The 18,388-nt window shown below is 43.2% G+C and overlaps 2 protein-coding genes across 5 annotated transcripts; both read left to right on the top strand.

The window, feature by feature from the left end:
- The first annotated feature begins 227 nt into the window (after nt 1-227).
- dse (dermatan sulfate epimerase) lies at nt 228-12,613 on the top strand. Of its 4 annotated transcripts, none has more exons than XM_067241911.1 (6): nt 228-351; nt 1,794-2,256; nt 4,787-5,040; nt 8,231-8,470; nt 10,114-10,321; nt 10,459-12,613. In XM_067241911.1, exons 2-6 carry the CDS (start codon nt 1,838-1,840, stop codon nt 12,203-12,205), a joined length of 2,868 nt encoding a protein of 955 aa, XP_067098012.1. In that variant the 5' UTR covers nt 228-351; nt 1,794-1,837; the 3' UTR covers nt 12,206-12,613. The 4 variants fall into 4 exon arrangements, with proteins under 4 accessions (XP_067098012.1, XP_067098013.1, XP_067098014.1 ...); XM_067241912.1 differs by having other exon boundaries at nt 324-356; XM_067241913.1 differs by lacking the exon at nt 228-351 and having other exon boundaries at nt 2,241-2,252.
- A 1,098-nt stretch (nt 12,614-13,711) lies between these two features.
- Nucleotides 13,712-15,404, top strand: ndufaf4 (NADH:ubiquinone oxidoreductase complex assembly factor 4). Its single transcript, XM_067241915.1, has 3 exons — nt 13,712-14,195; nt 14,367-14,461; nt 14,760-15,404. The coding sequence occupies exons 1-3, from the start codon at nt 14,054-14,056 to the stop codon at nt 15,063-15,065; spliced, it is 543 nt and encodes a 180-aa protein (XP_067098016.1). The 5' UTR covers nt 13,712-14,053; the 3' UTR covers nt 15,066-15,404.
- The last annotated feature ends 2,984 nt before the right edge of the window (nt 15,405-18,388 follow it).

Here is an 18,388-nt window from a genome sequence, read left to right as displayed (position 1 = left end):
ACTGTAGTTAATGCACTCATCATGCACTCAAAAGGTGCACGAGTGATTGATTACATGATTATGTCTAATGCAGTGAGATTGGAAAGACCTGCCATGCTACCTGACGGGCTGGAAGTGTGCAACCAGTGATTTTTTTTCTGTCTCCTTTAAGTATTTCCTCAACTGCCCCTCCTCATGACGTCCTTTCCAGAACCGCAAGCTTTCTCCTTGCACTTAGTGTAACTTTTCTTCAGTATTAGAAAGTCCCATCATATCGATAAATGTTGCGAGGATTACTTTTCTGATATGCAGGAAACGTCTTGTGGGGAGTACTACGCCTGGAGCACACGTTCAAGGCAACTGTTTTGACAGGTAAAGTAAGTAATTTTCCAGTTTCTGGAAAGCCCCCGACCGAGCTTATTTGTTGCGTGAAATGCACACATTTTCTAACGGAAAAATTATCAATATCATTTTCATAGACGAAACGGTTGAGATTAGGTGTAGGCTATAGATGATAAAATATCTATAAAGTATTTGCCATTTCGTTTTTACTCATCACATATTGACTATAAATTAAATAATGAAATAAATTCCGTAAATCTGTCTGTTTATGGGACAGACACACAATATTTAATATTCAGAACATTTGAGCAAATCACTTTTAATTCCCGAGATAACCTACATGTATCTGAATTCCTGAAGGTATCAAAGAGATGTGGCTCTGAAACTTTGTTATCCACAGGCTACTATATGCTGTTATTTGGTTTAGGTAAGGCTTAGTGGCAGCGAAGGAAACGCTAGTACAATGTATGGGTTTCGGTGGTTGATGTAAACCCTGCAATTTGGGTTTTGTCAAACAACGCTTAATGCATGAGCCACTGGTGCTCTGAAGAAGAGTCTTTCTTCTACACTGTGTATAATTCCAAGGTGATTTTACAATGCCGTTGTGACGTTCTCTCAAAGATAGATTTGGATTCCTTTATTACCTCAATTAATTTGTGTTTGGCGTTATCTCAAAGACAACTTGGTCCACCCAACAAGGTTTACGTTGACCAGGTGAACATACTGTGTGCCTCTATCTGGAATGTGACACCTCGTGAGGTTAAATGTCAAATCTAGAGTTGTGGAACGATCGATATGTTATCTTTTAGTTCCTCTATAGGCAGTGGTATACAGTGTAACAAACTGAACCAAAGAAAACGCTTGCCATTCAAGTGGACCAATGTCTAGACACCTCTCTAATCACTACCAAATGATTTCCATCAGGGAAATGCCAAGAGGACTACTAAGGTCATGTCATGGAATTTACTGAGATGACTAACTTTTTCTTTCTCTGTAGTGTGTTGTGTCATTTGATACATAGCCTACACTATTTTTGCTTTAGCCAGTCCAGCAGAGGATGTTTCGTTTAGACAACCAGGGCTTTTATCATTTTAAATATACATGGCTAATGTTGGACAAAGAATAAGGCCTCAGGATGATATGCCAGCAACTGTTCATGGTGAGGTAGCACACCTTCCTCTACTCTCTAGGGTAGAATGAGAATATAAGCATTGTGTTTTAGTAACAGAGATCTGAACTTTATCTTTAGTTACGACAGTGTCGCGTCGTCTGTTGCGAGGATTTTGAGCTGGAAGTTTTCTAACCTCTAAGAACAGAAGGGAAGGCCAGAATGATCCGGAATACAGCTGTATCCAATTATTCCAGGAATGCAGTGCCTTTGTAAGAAAATCTTGGGAGAATATGGGCAGGCCTTCTCAAACCCTTTCCTGCTCTCCCTTTTCCCTTCTCCCCTTCTCCCCGTCCTCACTCAGCTGAGCTCCTCTGGAAATGCCACGGTGCCCTCTCTGATGTGAGGATGCAAGCTTACACCCGTGGGGCCCCCACAGTGTTCTTCATAAGTCTGCTGTGGCCCCTGATGGCCCCGGTCCTGGTGGAGTTGGACCCCGCAGCAGGGATCCCCTTCATGGGTGGGAACTACGACGGTCACCCCATGCTGTACTTCGGCCAGGCGGAGGTGGAGGAGCTGCAGGCGGCGGCCGCAGGGACACACCGGGAGATGGCCCGGAGGATCCGCGACGCCGGGGAGGCCATGCTGGAGCACCCGGAGGAGTACCTGCCCCCCTGGAGCCCGGCGGAGTTCAGCGCCCGCTGGAACGAGGTCTACGGGAACAACCTGGGGGTGCTGTCCATGTTCTGCCTGCTCTACCCACACCGCTCCGGAGCTCTGGACCTGGCCAAAGACTATATGGAGAGGATGGCAGCTCAGCCTAGTTGGTATATTTTCTGTCTTTGTTTTCTAATATTTTTCTGCGTCACCTTAACGACACAGTCCTGTTTTGTTGTTGTTGCTGCTGCGATACAATCTATGTTCTATTCATTGTAACATGCTCACTGCAACATGAGAAGGATTGCATGTATCAACATGCACTCCAAGTAAATGATGTAATCCTAACCCAAAGGCAAGTCTATTTCAGAAGCTATCAGTGCGTCACAAGAATATAAACTTTTCCAAAACGTATCAGGAATGTTTTTACCAAGTTTATAATCAATTCATTTTGAGTTTTTAATTTGAGACAGTCACCCAGAGGCTTGAGTGGATATTCGTGTCTCTCCCTTAAATTCCCCCAAAATACAGCCCCCACCTTTGGAGACATCTATTATATTCTCTCTCGCAGGCGGCAGCTCTGTATATGTATTTAGCATTATCGTGAATGAAACTGATCTACTTGGAGAGTTTACACCTGATATATCTATATCTCTCCTCACCTAGTACTCCAGTTATGGATCTGACCACTGAGGTTGAATACCAGAACCTCCCTCTGCCTCGGTGGATTAACAGTCTGTCCGTCCAGACTCAGGAGTGCGACTGTTCATGTGTCTGTGGTCTGATAGGCCTGTGGTCCAGGAAATATGTTTAGCAGCTGTTTGAATTCATTGCGGAACATGCCCCCGTTCAAAGGAAATGAAATGTTCATATGTGAGCTGAATGGCCTGGTGTAGGCAGGTTGATGGAGGATTTTGGTATCGGGTCACTGAGACACACACACACACAAACCTGACCAAGGAAGTTCTTGCTTTGCTCTAACGTCAGTGTGTGTGTGTTCCTGAAATCTAAGTTCTGAGAAAGCCTACATTTATACTGAAGATCTAAGAAATAACCACACCTCTAAGTCCCTTCCAAGGATCTTTTGTTCTAATTCCAAGCCTTCGGCTCTTTGCTGACTTAACATAATGACGCATCATTTACAAACATGATTTTCACTTCCTTAGTAGACCTTAGTCAGAGTTTAGAAAAGGAAAAAAAATCTGAATCTGAATTTCTGTATAAGGATGACACACAGAGCAAGGCTTTGCTATGTCGCCATCAGCATTAGTCATGGTGCTTATGAAATATTTCAGCCAATTCATACCCCAGTCATACCCCAGTCATAATCCATATCATGGCCCTCCTTCAAAGCATTGTAGCCTCCTTTAGATTTATTTTTAGGACTTCTACAAACAGCTTAGTATTAGTGCAATTTGCAAACATTTCTCTTCAATATTGATGATTGTGCCACAGTAGAGGAATAAACACTCAGTGAACATATGCTTTCACGTTTTAACCACACAGTGTGAGTTCTTGCTTCACCCATACTTTCATTATGGTCTTCAAGACTCACAGGGAACCTTGAAAGTGGCTCCAGAAATCATTCAATTGTGGTAATCATGGCCTTCAATTACGTTTCCAACAAGTTGTGGAGGGGAACCTTACAACCACAGGGAAACTTCAGTTTGTGGCGCTCTGGTTCCTGGTTCAGATTTTACACACTCCTCATGCAAACATACCGAAGAGAGATATTGTGTGTTTTGGCATAATGCAATTCCCTGCAAAGCAGTGCCACATAATCACCCTTCTGTCATTAGAAGTCCTTTTATTGTGCGTTAAACTTGGTGGGTGAACCAAGGCCTGTCGTCGAAAGAATCTATGACTCATTTCTGATGGATTCGTACTATAGCTTAAAAATCTTTGGTCCTTTTTGTTACATTTCAGGTTCATCCATCTTATAGGCAGATTAATTGAACTAACAGTAGCTATTGACAGATATAAAAGGATGAATGAGCAACATCATATGGGCAAATTGAAGCCAGACGGATTTGGTGTATAACCCCATGTCTTTTGCTATGTGTGAACAATACGCTTTAAAAGGAAGCTCCTTAGATATTTGAACTGAAGATGAAAATGCACAAACCAACAGTAGCACACAGTGGTGCAAATGCTGAGTCTACAGGTTGCATGGGTACTTTTATGATCACATCTGAAGTCAATCTATACATAATCACGCACACAAAAACTCTTTAAAAAAAACTCCTTTAAACAGGTGTGGAGTTGTAGTAATGCATGGGTCAGTACTATTTTACCCGTAGAACAATTAGCAGCTATTAAAAATACAAGTGGAGTCAGCATTCTGTCAGTGTCTTACAAGGCAGACAGAAGTTGCATACGGCGCTTTTGTAACAGCCCTTCACACATTATTTACATTTTACATTTTTAGTCATTTAGCAGACGCTCTTATCCAGAGCGACTTACAGTAATTACAGGGACATTCCCCCGACGCAAGTAGGGTGAAGTGCCTTGCCCAAGGACACAACGTCATTTGGCACGGCCGGGAATCGAACCAGCGACCTTCTGATTACTAGCCCTATTCTTTAACCGCTCAGCCACCTGACACCCTGGGTGACATCAGGGTGTTTAGTTGTATCAACACCATGAGACCACTGTGTCACGCTCTCATGACTCAGTAGTCTGTCGCGTTCTGTCGTTCAGGTTGGTCAAGGACGCCCCCTGGGATGAGGTTCCGATGGCCCACTCGCTGGTCGGGTTCGCCACAGCTTACGACTTCCTGTTCGAGTACCTGAGCAAGGTGCAGCAGGAGCGTTTCCTGCAGGTGATCGGCAACGCCACCCGCTACATGTATGAGAAGTCGTACGTCCGTGGCTGGGGCTTCCAGTACCTGCACAACCACCAGCCCACCAACTGTGTGGCTCTGCTCACGGGTAGCCTGGTCTACATGACCCAGGGTAAGTATCACCTGTACAGACCTCCAGTATAACCCATTTCAATCAAAACAGATTTGACCTGTATAGCCCTTTTTAGCAGTGTCACACAGGGCTTAACATACGCCCCATAGAACTGCGGCTAAACCAACCTAAGAACTCAGGCCCGGACATCTATTAAACCTAGTCCTAGACTAAACACCTTTTCAATGCAGATCTTCATTGAATTTTGCTCTTACTTTAAGACTAGGCTTAATCCATGTCTGGGAAACTGGGCCTCAAGGTTTACTGGGCTAGAAGATTAACGTGAACTCTGTATGGTCAAGATACAGGGAGTAAGAAAGCCAACTCGGGAGTATAAACAAGACCAATAAATCGGTACAGTGCTTATTCGTTGTACTGTAGAATATCCTGTCTTGGCAACTTTATTTCTTCTGTCACATCCTCCTTCCTCTAGTCTACTTCCTATATCACGTGGGGCTAAAATGGAGGGCAGCTTTCCAGCTTGATCTGACAGAAGGGAAACTGGTTCCTCAGGGCTTGCCAACCCCTTGTCCCTCAGGACTATAACATTCTTGACTGGAATTTCAGTTGAGCCAGCCTGGGGTTATCCCAGCTGCTCCTAATCCCTCCTAATTGTTTCTCCAGCACTGACTCTCTCCACACCGTTCCACAGGGACATTTCTTTCACCGTGCGTCTGTGCGTTGAGTTTGTGTGGAGTATTTGACTGTTGAAAAGGCTTTATATGACTTCCTGCTTATTTTAAGTGGTTCCTTTTTATTGTTTAGTTTCAATTTCCTGAATATCTTGGACTGTGTGTTCTGTCAGAGGCCAACTGAAGGTGAAGTGTTGTTGCTGTTTCCAGAAGTCCCAGTTTGGTAGATGAGGAAGCGTTTCTGGGATGAGAAGAACTGAGTGTGAAATAATTGATAGCAGTCTTATTGAGATCACTTTGGTAACAGTGTCGCTCTTTTATGATAAGGATGGGGAGGGGATAGGAAAAGGAAGACTGAGGAGAAATCACCAGTGACCTTTTTTGTTTTTTGAACTCAAGACCAAAATATTTCCCTATGTTCATGCCAGTATTAACTTACAACCATCCTTTGTCACATATTCATCATTAATTTTCTGTGCAAAAGGTATGATGTTAGGGTTAGGGTTCCCTAACCCTATTTAGGGGACAGCCGCCAAGCATCAACATGAAAAGGAATGCACTGCTACAGCAATCTGAAACATTGGGATTTATCATTTGATCCACTCTCTCCCTAAGTTGATCACACAAGACAGATCCCTGTGTAGATCCAAGCTAGCTTTAAGCCAATATGGATAAAGCTCACAACTGTCTTACGTGGAAATTCCTTGACGAGTGGAGCTTAACCTGAATACTGAGCTGTTTTACCATTCTTACTGATGGATAGAAAATACAATCCATCCCTTATAAAAACACATAAAAGAAACCAAAGTTAGGTGCTGTGGTAATCTCTAAAACTTGTAGACATGTACAATAGAAAAGTTCTAGAACATTTCATTTGTTTAGAGAAAGTTTGCACTTTTAACAGCTGTTTTTTTCTGGCAAAGCTTCACTTATCCAGAGGTCCTGACAGAATGATATTTGAACGATATTAGAATTATATTATATGGACAGTGATGCTTGCAATTTATCCATCAATATCCTAGACCAGCCTTTCCCAATCCTGGTTCCTTTCTCAATGCATGTTTCCCTCTTCCAACACACCTTCGTCAATTGAACGGGTCGTTATCAGGCTTATGCTGAGCTTCATAACAACCCATTCTTTTTGAATCAGGTGTGTTGGAAGAGGGAAACATCTAGAACATGCAGGACAGGGGGTCCCTAGGACCAGGACTGAGAGAGGCTGACGTAGAGACCTGCTGCCTTATGGCCACCCAGATTTTACAGCTGGGTAAAGCCTATTAACTCCCAAACTATTTTCACATTCACGCTATTGCAACATTACTAGGTATCTAAAACTCTGTATAACATATCATATCACACATCCTGAATCATACAGACATTTCCTGCCTGTTTCCATGCATCACTTGTGAGAGAATTTGAGCAACAGACTAGGGCAAAGAGCAGTGCGAAAATAGCAAATCCCCCGACCTCTCACATTCCTCCTGACCAGAGCGTGATGGTTTGCTAAGGAGCGACCAGACAAGGCCTTCCCTGGCTCTCAGCATGTAGGGGGCTTAATGTATAGCGAAGGAGACTCCGGGTCTCCACAGGGTCAACCATCACTAGCAGCTTGGACGGGGGCAGTATGACAGCAGCATTATTCCGTCTGCTAGTCATTAGACAAACTAGCCACATCATTAGACCCAACAACATCGCTGCTTGAGGAATTTGCTGGACTGCAAAACCGAGCGTTAGTGTTAGTGGTGAAGCCGTGGGTACAATGTTTTAGGTTCATAGAGTTTGCCACAGCTTTTGATTAACTATATTACACGGATGATCAAATACATTTAGCGGAATTACGTTTTTTTAAACTTTTGCTCAAATTTAGTTGACTCAATTTGATTTGCGTGTGTTTTCTAGACTTACTTGAGCTTGTAGTTTAATAATGGAAAATGCTGAACAGTCCCAACAGTGTGGAGCTGTGTGTGAGCGTAGTGAAACGGTGTCTGTGTAAATGTGGACTTTGTCCCAGGAGTTCCTGTTTGATGGTAAATACCTGCTCTGTGTCCGCCCTTGGTCTCTTAGCCCAAACCACACACTGGGGCAGACTACTCAGAGTGGGCGTGGCCAGTCTCCACCATCGAGGTACAGGGAATCCTCAAGGAACTGTGGTTCGAGTGTTTATGTGGTTTCTTTTTCTCATAGTAAACTATGTTTTGAATCCAGCTTTTCAGTACTACTTTACTGGTGTGGTAGTGTCATACTTTCCTCAAATGACAAGAGTTTGGCAGTGTGCGTTGCATGCCGTGAGGAATTCGATTTTCCAGTATGAATCTGCTCAAGGAGTCGTGTTTTTAAATAGGAATTAGTGCTGAATAAGTACCATAACTGACTCACGTCTCAGTAGCTAGAGACAGCTAGGTTAACATACAGTACTAGTCACAGTTAATCTTCTTCTGGGTTTCAGCTGTGTGGAAACAGTTGAATTCACCAAGGTTTAAGGACTATAACTCTACAGTTTCTACCCATGGTCGAAAGTATTTCATGTTTCACGCTGTTCTCTCTCTCTCTTGTTCCAGGATACCTCCAGGAGGCCTACCTGTGGACCAAGCAGGTCCTGGCCATCATGGAGAAATCCATGGTTCTTCTGCAGGATGTGACGGACGGCTCGTTGTACGAAGGCGTGGCCTACGGAACCTACACCACACGTTCTCTGTTCCAGTACATGTTCCTGGTCCAACGCCACTTCTCCATCGGACACTTTGACCACCCCTGGCTCCACAGACACTTTGCCTTCCTCTACAGAACCGTCCTGCCAGGTACCCTCATTTCTCTGGCTTATGTGTTGGAAAATAATCAATGGAAGTGTTCAAATCACATATTTGTGATGTTACGCTGTGGGTCCCACATTCGAACGATCACATATTTGTGACGCTACTCATTAACGGGTTTAGGAACCTTTGTACCTATGTACCTTTATTTAATTAATTACATGATGTACTGTAGTAACCTCATAGGACTAAATTGGGGAGGTGCAAATAAATACTTCACCAGTCAGCAGACCGTGAATAAGTGTTTATTCCTTTGTGAGCATCTGGGAAAGCTGGCCTGCACCCAGCATCATCCATGTTGCCTGTGTGGTGAACAGATTAGGCATCAAACAAGCATTAGCCCACTGCTGGAGAGTGACTACTCTTTTGTCTTCACATGGGGGAAGCTTGGGAGTCAGGTGGCTGAGCGGTTAGGGAATCGGGCTAGTAATCTGAAGGTTGCCAATTCAATTCCCGGCCGTGCCAAATGACATTGTGTGCCTTGGGGGGAATGTCCCTGTACTTACTGTAAGTCGCTCTGGATAAGAGCGTCTGCTAAATAACTAAATGTAAATGTAAGCATGCGTGCAGTTACAACCTTCCTCGATGCCTGTCAAGGCAGTGCAAAGATTTGGCTTTGCTCCTCTCCTGGCGGGCCTGAAAGGCTGGTCTGAAGGTTAGGGGGAGGGCAGGAGCAGGGGAGAGACCCGGAGGCCGGGTCTGGGTGTTTCACAGCCCCCTGCCAACAGTTTCTGTATTGTGACTGGGTGGCTCTGACGGCGTTCGGAGAGCTGCTCTAATTGCCCTCAGCCAGGGGAGCCCTGGACCCACACCTACAATGCCAGCTTTCTCTCTCAGACAGACAGAAAAGGGGAACATTATCCTGAAACTACCTCCTGAGTTCCAGGATGATTGCTCTCACAGCATGTGTGTGTGTGTTTGTGTGCAGATAATGAGGGGGTGGATGATGCGTCTCAGACTGTAAACACTGTCCCCCCTGCATCATGAGTTGAACTCCTCAATGTTTTGTACCCCACTCCCAGGCCTGCTTTTGGTCAGTGCTCTTGTTGTTTTATCCTAACAAGGGAATTACTGTGGTCAAATGTTTAGTACCAGTTACCAGGTTTCAAATCCTTTTTTCACACTTAAATGCTATTCTCTTTTCTTAGAGGTCCTTAGCGTCAGCAAAATTAATGAGAACCGTGTGTTTCTGGAAATGCAGCAAAACAAAAACGGCTGATGTGCAGTAAAACGAGATTGGTTGATACAAGCAGGGCCGCAGGTTCCTTTCAATTCAACCATAAAGATGTAATCAACATTTGGGTTCTGAGAACATAGCCTGCACATCACTAAAGCAAACCCCAACTTCGAGGTTTTAATATGATGCTGTGTTCACACCGAACGTGAAGCGAATTTTTTGCATGGTGAGATCACAAGTCAATGCAAATACACGAATTCGCGCAAATGACGCTATTCGATTTTCTATCGCGATTTTCAACTCAAGCGAAAAATTCGCATGACGCTGTGTCGCGAAAATGTATCAATGTTGAAATGCCACTGACGTTTTAGAAGCATAATGCTGTGTTCACACCAAATACCATACTACCTATATTTTGTAAAGTTCTTTACCTGGACCTTCCACGTCTAAACAGGGTTCCAGCGGACAGTGGCGATAGCTGATTCCAACTATAACTGGTTCTACGGGCCTGAAAGCCAGCTGGTGTTCCTGGATCGTTACGTGATGCGGAACGGCAGCGGTAACTGGCTGGCTGAGAAGATCCACCAGAACCGTGTGGTGGAGGGGCCGGGCCAGGCGGGCAGAGGCCAGAGATGGTGCACCCTGCACACAGAGTTCATCTGGTGAGTCTCCCTCTCTCTCCGCTGGTCGACACTGCTTCTGTAAATTCAGGAACAATCCGTTTTTCTGTCTCCATGAACTATCCTTGTTGTGTGAAATACGAAAAAGTCTCAAACTCAGTGTTGTGTGTTGTCTGCAGGTATGACCCTACCTTGGTTCCTCAGCCTCCTCCGGACTTTGGCACACCCAGGCTCCACTACTTCGAGGACTGGGGGGTGGTCACTTACGGAAGCGCTCAACCCTCCGGCGCCAACCGCTCGTTCCTCTCCTTTAAGTCGGGCAAGCTGGGAGGACGTGCCATATTTGACATCGTCCACAGGAACAAGTACAAAGACTGGATCAAAGGGTGGCGGAACTTCAACGCAGGGCATGAGCACCCTGATCAGAACACGTTCACCTTCGCCCCCAACGGTGTGCCTTTCATCACGGAAGCGCTGTACGGGCCCAAGTACACGTTTCTCAACAACGCGGTTCTGTTCGGCCCTGCTGTCTCAGACTCCTGCTTTAAGCCCTGGGAGGGGCAGGTGACGGAGGCATGTGACTCCAAGTGGCTGAAGTTTAAGGTGGGCTTGGCAGCGGATACTCAGGGAAGGGTGGAGGCGGCGCTGGAAAGGCAGGGGATGGTGTTCATCCGGGGGGAGGCCCAGTCGGCTTACAACCCTGACCTCAAGATCCGAGGTTTCCAGAGGAACCTGCTGCTCCTCCACCCCCAGCTGCTGGTGCTGGTGGATCACATCCACCTGGACCCCGACAGCCCCACCAGGGCCATGAGCGCCTTCTTTCACAACACAGACCTGCCCTTCCAGGAGAGTAAGATAGATGGTGTGCACGGAGCCTTTGTCAAACATGGAGAGGACTCTTATAGAATGTTCTGGATGGATGACACAGGTTTCAGCAACAAAGCAGTTTTAGGGTACTGGAATTACCCTCGTGGATACCCCTATAATGGCTCCAACTATGTGAATGTGACAATGCCACTAAGGCAGCCCCACACCAGGGTGGCCTACATCTTCTTTGGGCCTGGGGTGGACGTCCAGAGTTTCAGCCTGCGTGGCGACGCCCAGAGGGTTGACATTTACCTGGCCACCAAGGAGCACACCTACACCATCTACTTGCTCACCGGAGAAGTCACCAGTAAGCCTCTGTTCGCGATGGTGCTGGTGGACCAGAAGAAGATTGTTTTTGAGAAAACCGCAGGAGTGCAGGACAGCCCTCCGGAGGAGGTGGAAGAGTTTGTCAACGTCGTGGAGGACAACCTCCAGCATGCCAAGCCTGTTTTCCAGCAGCTGGAGAGACACATCCTGGGGCGTGTGCTCAACACGGCCAGCTTCCGAAAGACCGCGGAACGCCTCCTCCAGTTCTCCGACAAGAAGAAGACGGAGGAGGCGATCGAGAGGATGTTCACGCTCTCCAAGAAGCAGGGCAAAGGCAAAGGGGGCAAGAAAATGAACCTCGGGGACAAGCTCTCTGAGAACATGCCAGATATCTTTGCTCAGATCGAGGTGAGTGAGAAGAAGGAGAGACAGAAGACAAACAAGCGAGTGTACGAAGAGAGTCCAGAAGAGGGTGAAGGGGACTCACGGGCCTTTATGGATTACGGAGACAACCGCAAAGGCCGAAAAGGGGGCTTCATTAAGGGACGTAAATACAAGGAAGTTCACATGGTGGCCACCGCAAGGAGTGACAGTCTGTCTGGCACAGCCTCCTACATCAGGCTGTTTCTAATCCTAAACATAGTCACCTTCTTTCTGCTCTTGACTGTATTATTGACACGATTCCAAAGAGGTAGAAGTCTACACACCCAGAGGTGTTTTTATGCTGTCCTCCTGGTCGACAGTCTCATTTTATTGTATCTCTATTCCTCCTGCTCTCACTATCAGTGTTGATATCCTCAAAATGCTCAGACAAGGGGTCATGTCAACAGATAATCTTCCTTGACAGTTGTTTCTTATACACAATGGGTGAATATGCCAAATCACACTTCACTCTGAGCTAGAAAATTGATTCCAAATAGGAATTGATCGATTATTGAGATAAAGCCAGACATCTTTGAGGTGATAAGCTTCTGTGGAGCTGTAGAATTGAGTTTGTGTGAACTTGAATGTGTTCAGTATGTTAGACTTCCTGCCGCATATCAAAGTCTCAAGGCCCGCCACTAAAATACAGAGATATGTCCCTCTGTATGTCGTCACCGTCCTGTATAATGCATACATTTGTATATATGTTTAAACAAAATGTATTTTTGTGGTGATATTTTCTACGCTTTGTAATTGATAAAGAACCCATGCAGGCTACAGTTTGCAATTTTCTTTGTGCGTGTGTTGTGTTTTGTGTTTGTGTATGTCCTGCTGTGTGTGTGTGTATGTGTGTGTGTCTAGTGGATGTGAGCGTTTACCTCAGAAACGTGTTCTATGGGGTCCATGCTATTGGTGTAGCATTCAACCAAATGATCTTAACTGCACGCAAGGAATATTCACTTCTTGCTTTTCAAGTCAATTAGGATATGTATCTTGGTTGGGATGGAAACGGTTAACAGTCACTGTCAGAAATGTATTCTGGAAGGGAGAAGTGATTTCTGGGAGAAGTGTTGAGGATTGGTAAGTAATAAACAGGAAAACAATGTTGTGTGTTCAACTACATGTATTCACATATTATTTTGTACAATGTAATAGTGACCAAAGTAGCTGTTATTCACATACAGCTTATTCACATTCAGACCTACTGACATCAAGAAGGCGCATGCATGCAAACATTTAATTCCCAACAATTAAGAAGTATTTGAATAATGCAGTTTTAATCTCCCCCTGATCATTCATAAATACGTCATGAAGTCTATTCACCACCCAAAGCCAAACATGAGAAATAATGATTTGCATAAGTGAGAAGACGGCTTTGCTCCATGTGATTCTGTTACTCTGTGTCTCACATTCCCAGACATTGTCTGTAAAAAAGTGTGCAGGTCAACACGGTCTAGACTGACGCTTGAATCCTCCAAATGCAAGTGAGCGAGGTGCTGTTAACTAGATGAGCGGAGTGAAGCTCAAAGCTGTTTTATCCCACTGCTATCGTGAATTAAGTCCTTAAAATGTCAATCAAGTATGTCAAAGAAACAATCAGAAGATATTGAACTGTCCTCTGTGAATAAACTCTAAAGTTTCACAGTTGTGTTGTATCGTCATTAAATAATGATGTTAAGGAATCAAAAGTCACGAACTACATAAATTCCTTACCCATGTTCAGCATAGCCCAAATTGCCAGAGCAGCGATCATCAGCAATTTAGCTGATGATCAAGGCCATACGTTCTCGCTCGCCCGGTCATGTAATGTAATAGGCCTACTTTGTAAGACTTAACGCAACTTATACATTGAGTTTCGATTAATTACATCTCTCCATTAATTGAAAACTGTTTTGTCACAACTAAGTGCAAACATTCATCCACAATCGGCCTACATTCTTTTTGTAATTTTTTGAATAAACAGTCGCTCAGAATGAAGTACGGTAAAGCTAATCAAGGAAATTACGTTGAATCATTCCAAAATATTTGATAAATACTGCCACCTGTTGCCATTTAGATTCCTTCACACATGTCTATGCGTTTTCTAATTCTTAACAGCAGATGTCGCTGTAACATTTACAAAGTATATGAAGAAGCTTCTCGGCTTCCGTTTTAAACGTCAGGCAAGCTTTATTAACACCGGAGTTCAACTACAGCAGCAGTAGATTTGGTAACAACATGTCAAACATGGGTGCACGAGTAACACGCATGTTTAGAAATTTCAATCTAGAAAACAGAGCACACCGAGAAATATCGAAGGAAAAGCCTCTTGCAGCACCTCGGCATTCTGTCAACATTGTTCCTGCTCCAACTACTGAGGGTAAGTAAGCGTATTGACATTGGGGAACTTGAGCAACACGAAGCTAGCTATCTGCATCGGAGGGTCATGTCAGGCTACATAACTTAAGCCATTACCATGCCCATCCCCCAAATATAGTATAGTAAGTAATGTTGTTTTACGGTAATTGTGTTGTGTATTCTTTTATTACAGTCACAGACATAACGGAAGACATCCATAAAAGGAATGATCCACTTTTATCGTTGCTGAAGTCTGTGTATGTGGAATCAAAAGATCCAACGACAGAGGTCAGCTTGACTAAAAGACAACGAACTCTTTGTCGAAACTATTACAAATTGTATTTTGTTCGCCCGAATCACATTTCAGTGGATCAGAAATGTCAACTTTGAAACCTTGTGTCTGCTATATGCGACGAGCATCATCACTTTAAGGAAAACTGTTGTAGTTTTAATAAGATCGTAATGTTCTTCAAGTTAATTGTCTTATAGACACAACAGTTTAGAACTAGCTGATCTAGATGGCAACAATCAATATGTAATTGCATTGTTGCTGTAGTTGTTTTTTTATAACTGTTTACCCCTACAGGATCCCAAGCAAGTCACTGAGGAGAAAGACAAGGATCGCAGGAAGTTAAAGTTCAGCCTGCCAGGGTCTCCTTATGGCATTGTTGAAATCACAGACGTTGCCAAAGGCAAACTGTCCATTGTTGAAGCCCTCACGGTTCTCAATAATCACAAACAAGAACCCCAAAGATGGACTCCGGACAAGATCGCTCAGGAGTACTGTCTTGATCCAAAAGACTCACAAGCGCTCTTAGAATTCTTCATCCCCTTCGAAGTGAAGATCATACCGCCCAAGACTAAGGATACAAAACAGATCAAAGATAATTAGGACCAACATGCATTATTCCTGGCTTCAAGACCACCCAAGTTGTTTGTCAAGTGTCTTATGAATTATTTATTTATGTATAAAACCAAGGTTGTCTGCCTTGCTTCAAGGTTTAGTGTTTGAATCATCGGTGCGCTGTTGTCTTTGTTGCTAAGACGTAAGAATATATTTTAAAATGTACAAATGTTTATTATTTACAGACATTTATTCCAAACATCATGGTATTACTCAGTGTATCCTGCAACATAATTTAAAGAGCCTTTGCATATTTAACCTACAAAGTTAGGATGATCCTTGCTGTAAATTAACATTGAAAAAATTAAACTTTAAGTTTTGTTCTGTTTCATGTTCACAATTTTTATATCAGTGTTCTGTCACAAAATGTCTCAATGAGAAATGGTTTGGTCACCGAAAATGTTACAACATATTCTTCAGTTCAGTTCTACACTAATGAATCCATAAGATTATTTAATTTGTAGTGCTTTTTAGTTTTTTCATTTAATGTTATGGTAGAGTAAGTAATTCAGATGTTTCTAGACATATTGTTAAAACTGAGGAATCACTTGCACAACATGTATTTAATGGTTGGTTAATGAGATTTTACTGCATGTCATCTATTTGGGTTGTCAATACGTAGGCAGAATGTGAGAAATATGCAATTAATGAACTGTAGGAAACCATAATTGATGATACATATTCATGGTTAAACAACTTTGATGAGTTCACTGACGACAATCGAACTATAATGGAATAATACCTTAATGCGACTGATACTACCACTGTCTTCCTTTTAGCATGTTCTCGGAAAGTGGTTCTGTCATCCTGTTGATATAACTAAAGAACATATAAAGCCAATTAGAATTTAGATGTACATACATTTTTTGTATCAATGGAATATATCATATTTTCAATAATAGCCCACCTTGTAATTGTGTTTTATATAGGATGTGACATAAGGGCATTACATGTCATGTGTGCGCGATATTTCTGGTGCGAGTTGCAAAGCTACCATGCGTGTGAACATGACAGGCACGAAGTGAACAGCTGCCTAGAAACAAGAGATTGTATCATCACACTTCTTTCCCCGGTGAAGTTTCTGAGATGGTGGCGGAGGAGAATGGAACGCCATTAGAGAATGATGTCATTCTGACTGGCAGACACGCTTTTCTTAGGCTATTTTAAAGCTGTGTTTTTGCCCCATACGATGTATTGTAGTTTGCATAGATCTTTTTAGACGTCTATAGGCATTAAATATAAACAATAGCATAGAACACAGTGAAAAAAACAAACAGATAGGACACTTTTGTCTATAAGGTAGCCTACAACGTGAACACCCAACTTATTTACATAACTTAACTTTTTTTTTTACATAATGAATTCTATTTATTATATTGTAGGCCTACATGGTAACAACATCACTGCACGTGCCCTGTAGACAACCGCAACCAAACTTCCGCCTCCGGAGGCCGTATTTGGATTTCGATTGGAGTTCACCGTTATGGGCGTGGAAGGGGATCCGATCTTTCCCATACTACTGGGCTACGGGGACGTCAGCTAGGGGCTGCAGGGATTGTAGTCCGTAACTAGTACATCGTAGCCTACCCTTGTAGTGGAAGAAACCCGTTCAGATTGTGCTGGATGACAAAATATTCTTAACCTGGATTTGTGCAGTGTTTTAACGTTTATTTCAAAGCGATTCATCGCCTTTTCCCAACACGCTATCAATTTATTTTTCATTCAATAGAGAGACAAAGCCTGCGTGAGGGGTACGCGGCTTTCTCTACACGGTAAAATTGTGTGGGTGTCTTCGCCGATTGTCGCCCTATTAATGTTTTTTTTTTCCCTCTATGTAATGATTAGGGCTAAATAATATGCGTGTTAAAACAGACTCGAACAGTTTTTGACAACTTGGTGGCAAGATATTAGGATCCGAAGGGGGGCTTTTGAATGACTGAAAAAAACTGCAAAATTTTTACCACAGCAGCGGGCAATTCTGGACACCGTTTGAGGTAAATATCTAAATGTTATCGTTTTCTAGTGGTGCTAAGGAAGTTGGACTTCAATCGTTTTTTAGTAAACCTATGCCCACATTTAATTTCCCTTCTTTGTAGTTAACCCAATATTTATCAGTAGGGACAAAAAACTCGTATTCCATCTTGTTGACCCATAGCCGTATTGCTTAGAAATAGGACAGCCAAAATGTAGATCTAAAGTTTTTAATACGTTTTCCTTACTGTAAGCTATTGTGTGTAATATCGTAATGTAAATGCAGACTTCATGCTTCATTGATCATAAAATATGTTGATGTTGGTATTCTCTAAATCCCACAACCCCTTTCATAGACGACTGGTGATTGGACTTGCATTGCATTAACCAGTGTTGATTTATTATTAACAATGCTGTTCTTCAACAGTATTCCACATTTTCAATCAGCATCCTTAGGCAAACAGTGTATCTGAGAGAAGCCTTAATATTCTGTTTAAACTCAGACTCTTGCTCTACTGGCTGACACATCCAACATTCCAGCCCAATCCCTACTGATGAAACCCAATGAATCCACTGGGTTCTGTTATTCAAAAGTAGTTATTGTTATTAATGAAAGGTTTTTGGAAGACAAAACGCAGAACATATCGTTACACTAAAATCTAGAGGGTGCCAGTTGCTATATTCTGTGCCTGCTCGGCTACATACAGGGTTATCATTGACTTACAAGGTACAGGGCTTTTGTCAGTTACTATGGTTTCTGTGGATACAGGTAGAGCGACTAGACATGAAAGGCTTTCAACTCAGTTTACTGTACTGCATTCATTTGACCCTGTGTGATTCATCTAAAGCTTTGAAAAGTAACCCTAATGTGGACAGAAATAACCGCAGGAAGACCAAACATGTTTCCAATGCAGCCTAAAAAAGGTTGACCCAATTGTTCAGCTTCATAAAGCTGACAGACATATTGGGTTCATTGGTCTTAAAAAAGGAAGCACACCTTTGTATTAATCCGGAAAAAGGGTTTATTTACCTTTGCAAGTGTGTCAACAGACAAGCCAATTTACCACTTACATCACAATCTGGGATTGATTCAGGTTCGAAGTCACACACATGAAGTAGCTATCAACCATCTCTATATCCTGGGTCTGCCTTCGCAACCTCTTGAGAGTTAAAATGGAATAAACAGGGCTGTGAAGGATGAGAGACTCCTGATTAAACTGCTTTGAGGAAGCAGACATCCATGTTTCCGTCCTCACTCTTGGCTTTATTATTCACCACTCAAGGGTGTCTGTTGTTGTCAAGGTAGAGTCTATTCAGCAAAACAAACTTGCATGTTTACT

Source organism: Osmerus mordax, chromosome 8, assembly GCF_038355195.1.
Source record: "Osmerus mordax isolate fOsmMor3 chromosome 8, fOsmMor3.pri, whole genome shotgun sequence".
NCBI lineage: Eukaryota > Metazoa > Chordata > Actinopteri > Osmeriformes > Osmeridae > Osmerus > Osmerus mordax.
This window is presented reverse-complemented; position numbering and strand designations above follow the sequence as displayed.

Bases quoted from the DNA above. Each gene is read 5' to 3' on its own strand.
- dse (XM_067241911.1), top strand. From the start codon at position 1,838: ATGCAAGCTTACACCCGTGGGGCCCCCACAGTGTTCTTCATAAGTCTG. The intron at 5,041-8,230 runs GTAAGTATCACC...CTCTTGTTCCAG, and splicing joins CCTGGTCTACATGACCCAGG to GATACCTCCAGGAGGCCTAC. The intron at 8,471-10,113 runs GTACCCTCATTT...ACGTCTAAACAG, and splicing joins CTACAGAACCGTCCTGCCAG to GGTTCCAGCGGACAGTGGCG.
- ndufaf4 (XM_067241915.1), top strand. From the start codon at position 14,054: ATGTCAAACATGGGTGCACGAGTAACACGCATGTTTAGAAATTTCAAT. The intron at 14,196-14,366 runs GTAAGTAAGCGT...CTTTTATTACAG, and splicing joins TCCTGCTCCAACTACTGAGG to TCACAGACATAACGGAAGAC. The intron at 14,462-14,759 runs GTCAGCTTGACT...TTACCCCTACAG, and splicing joins CAAAAGATCCAACGACAGAG to GATCCCAAGCAAGTCACTGA.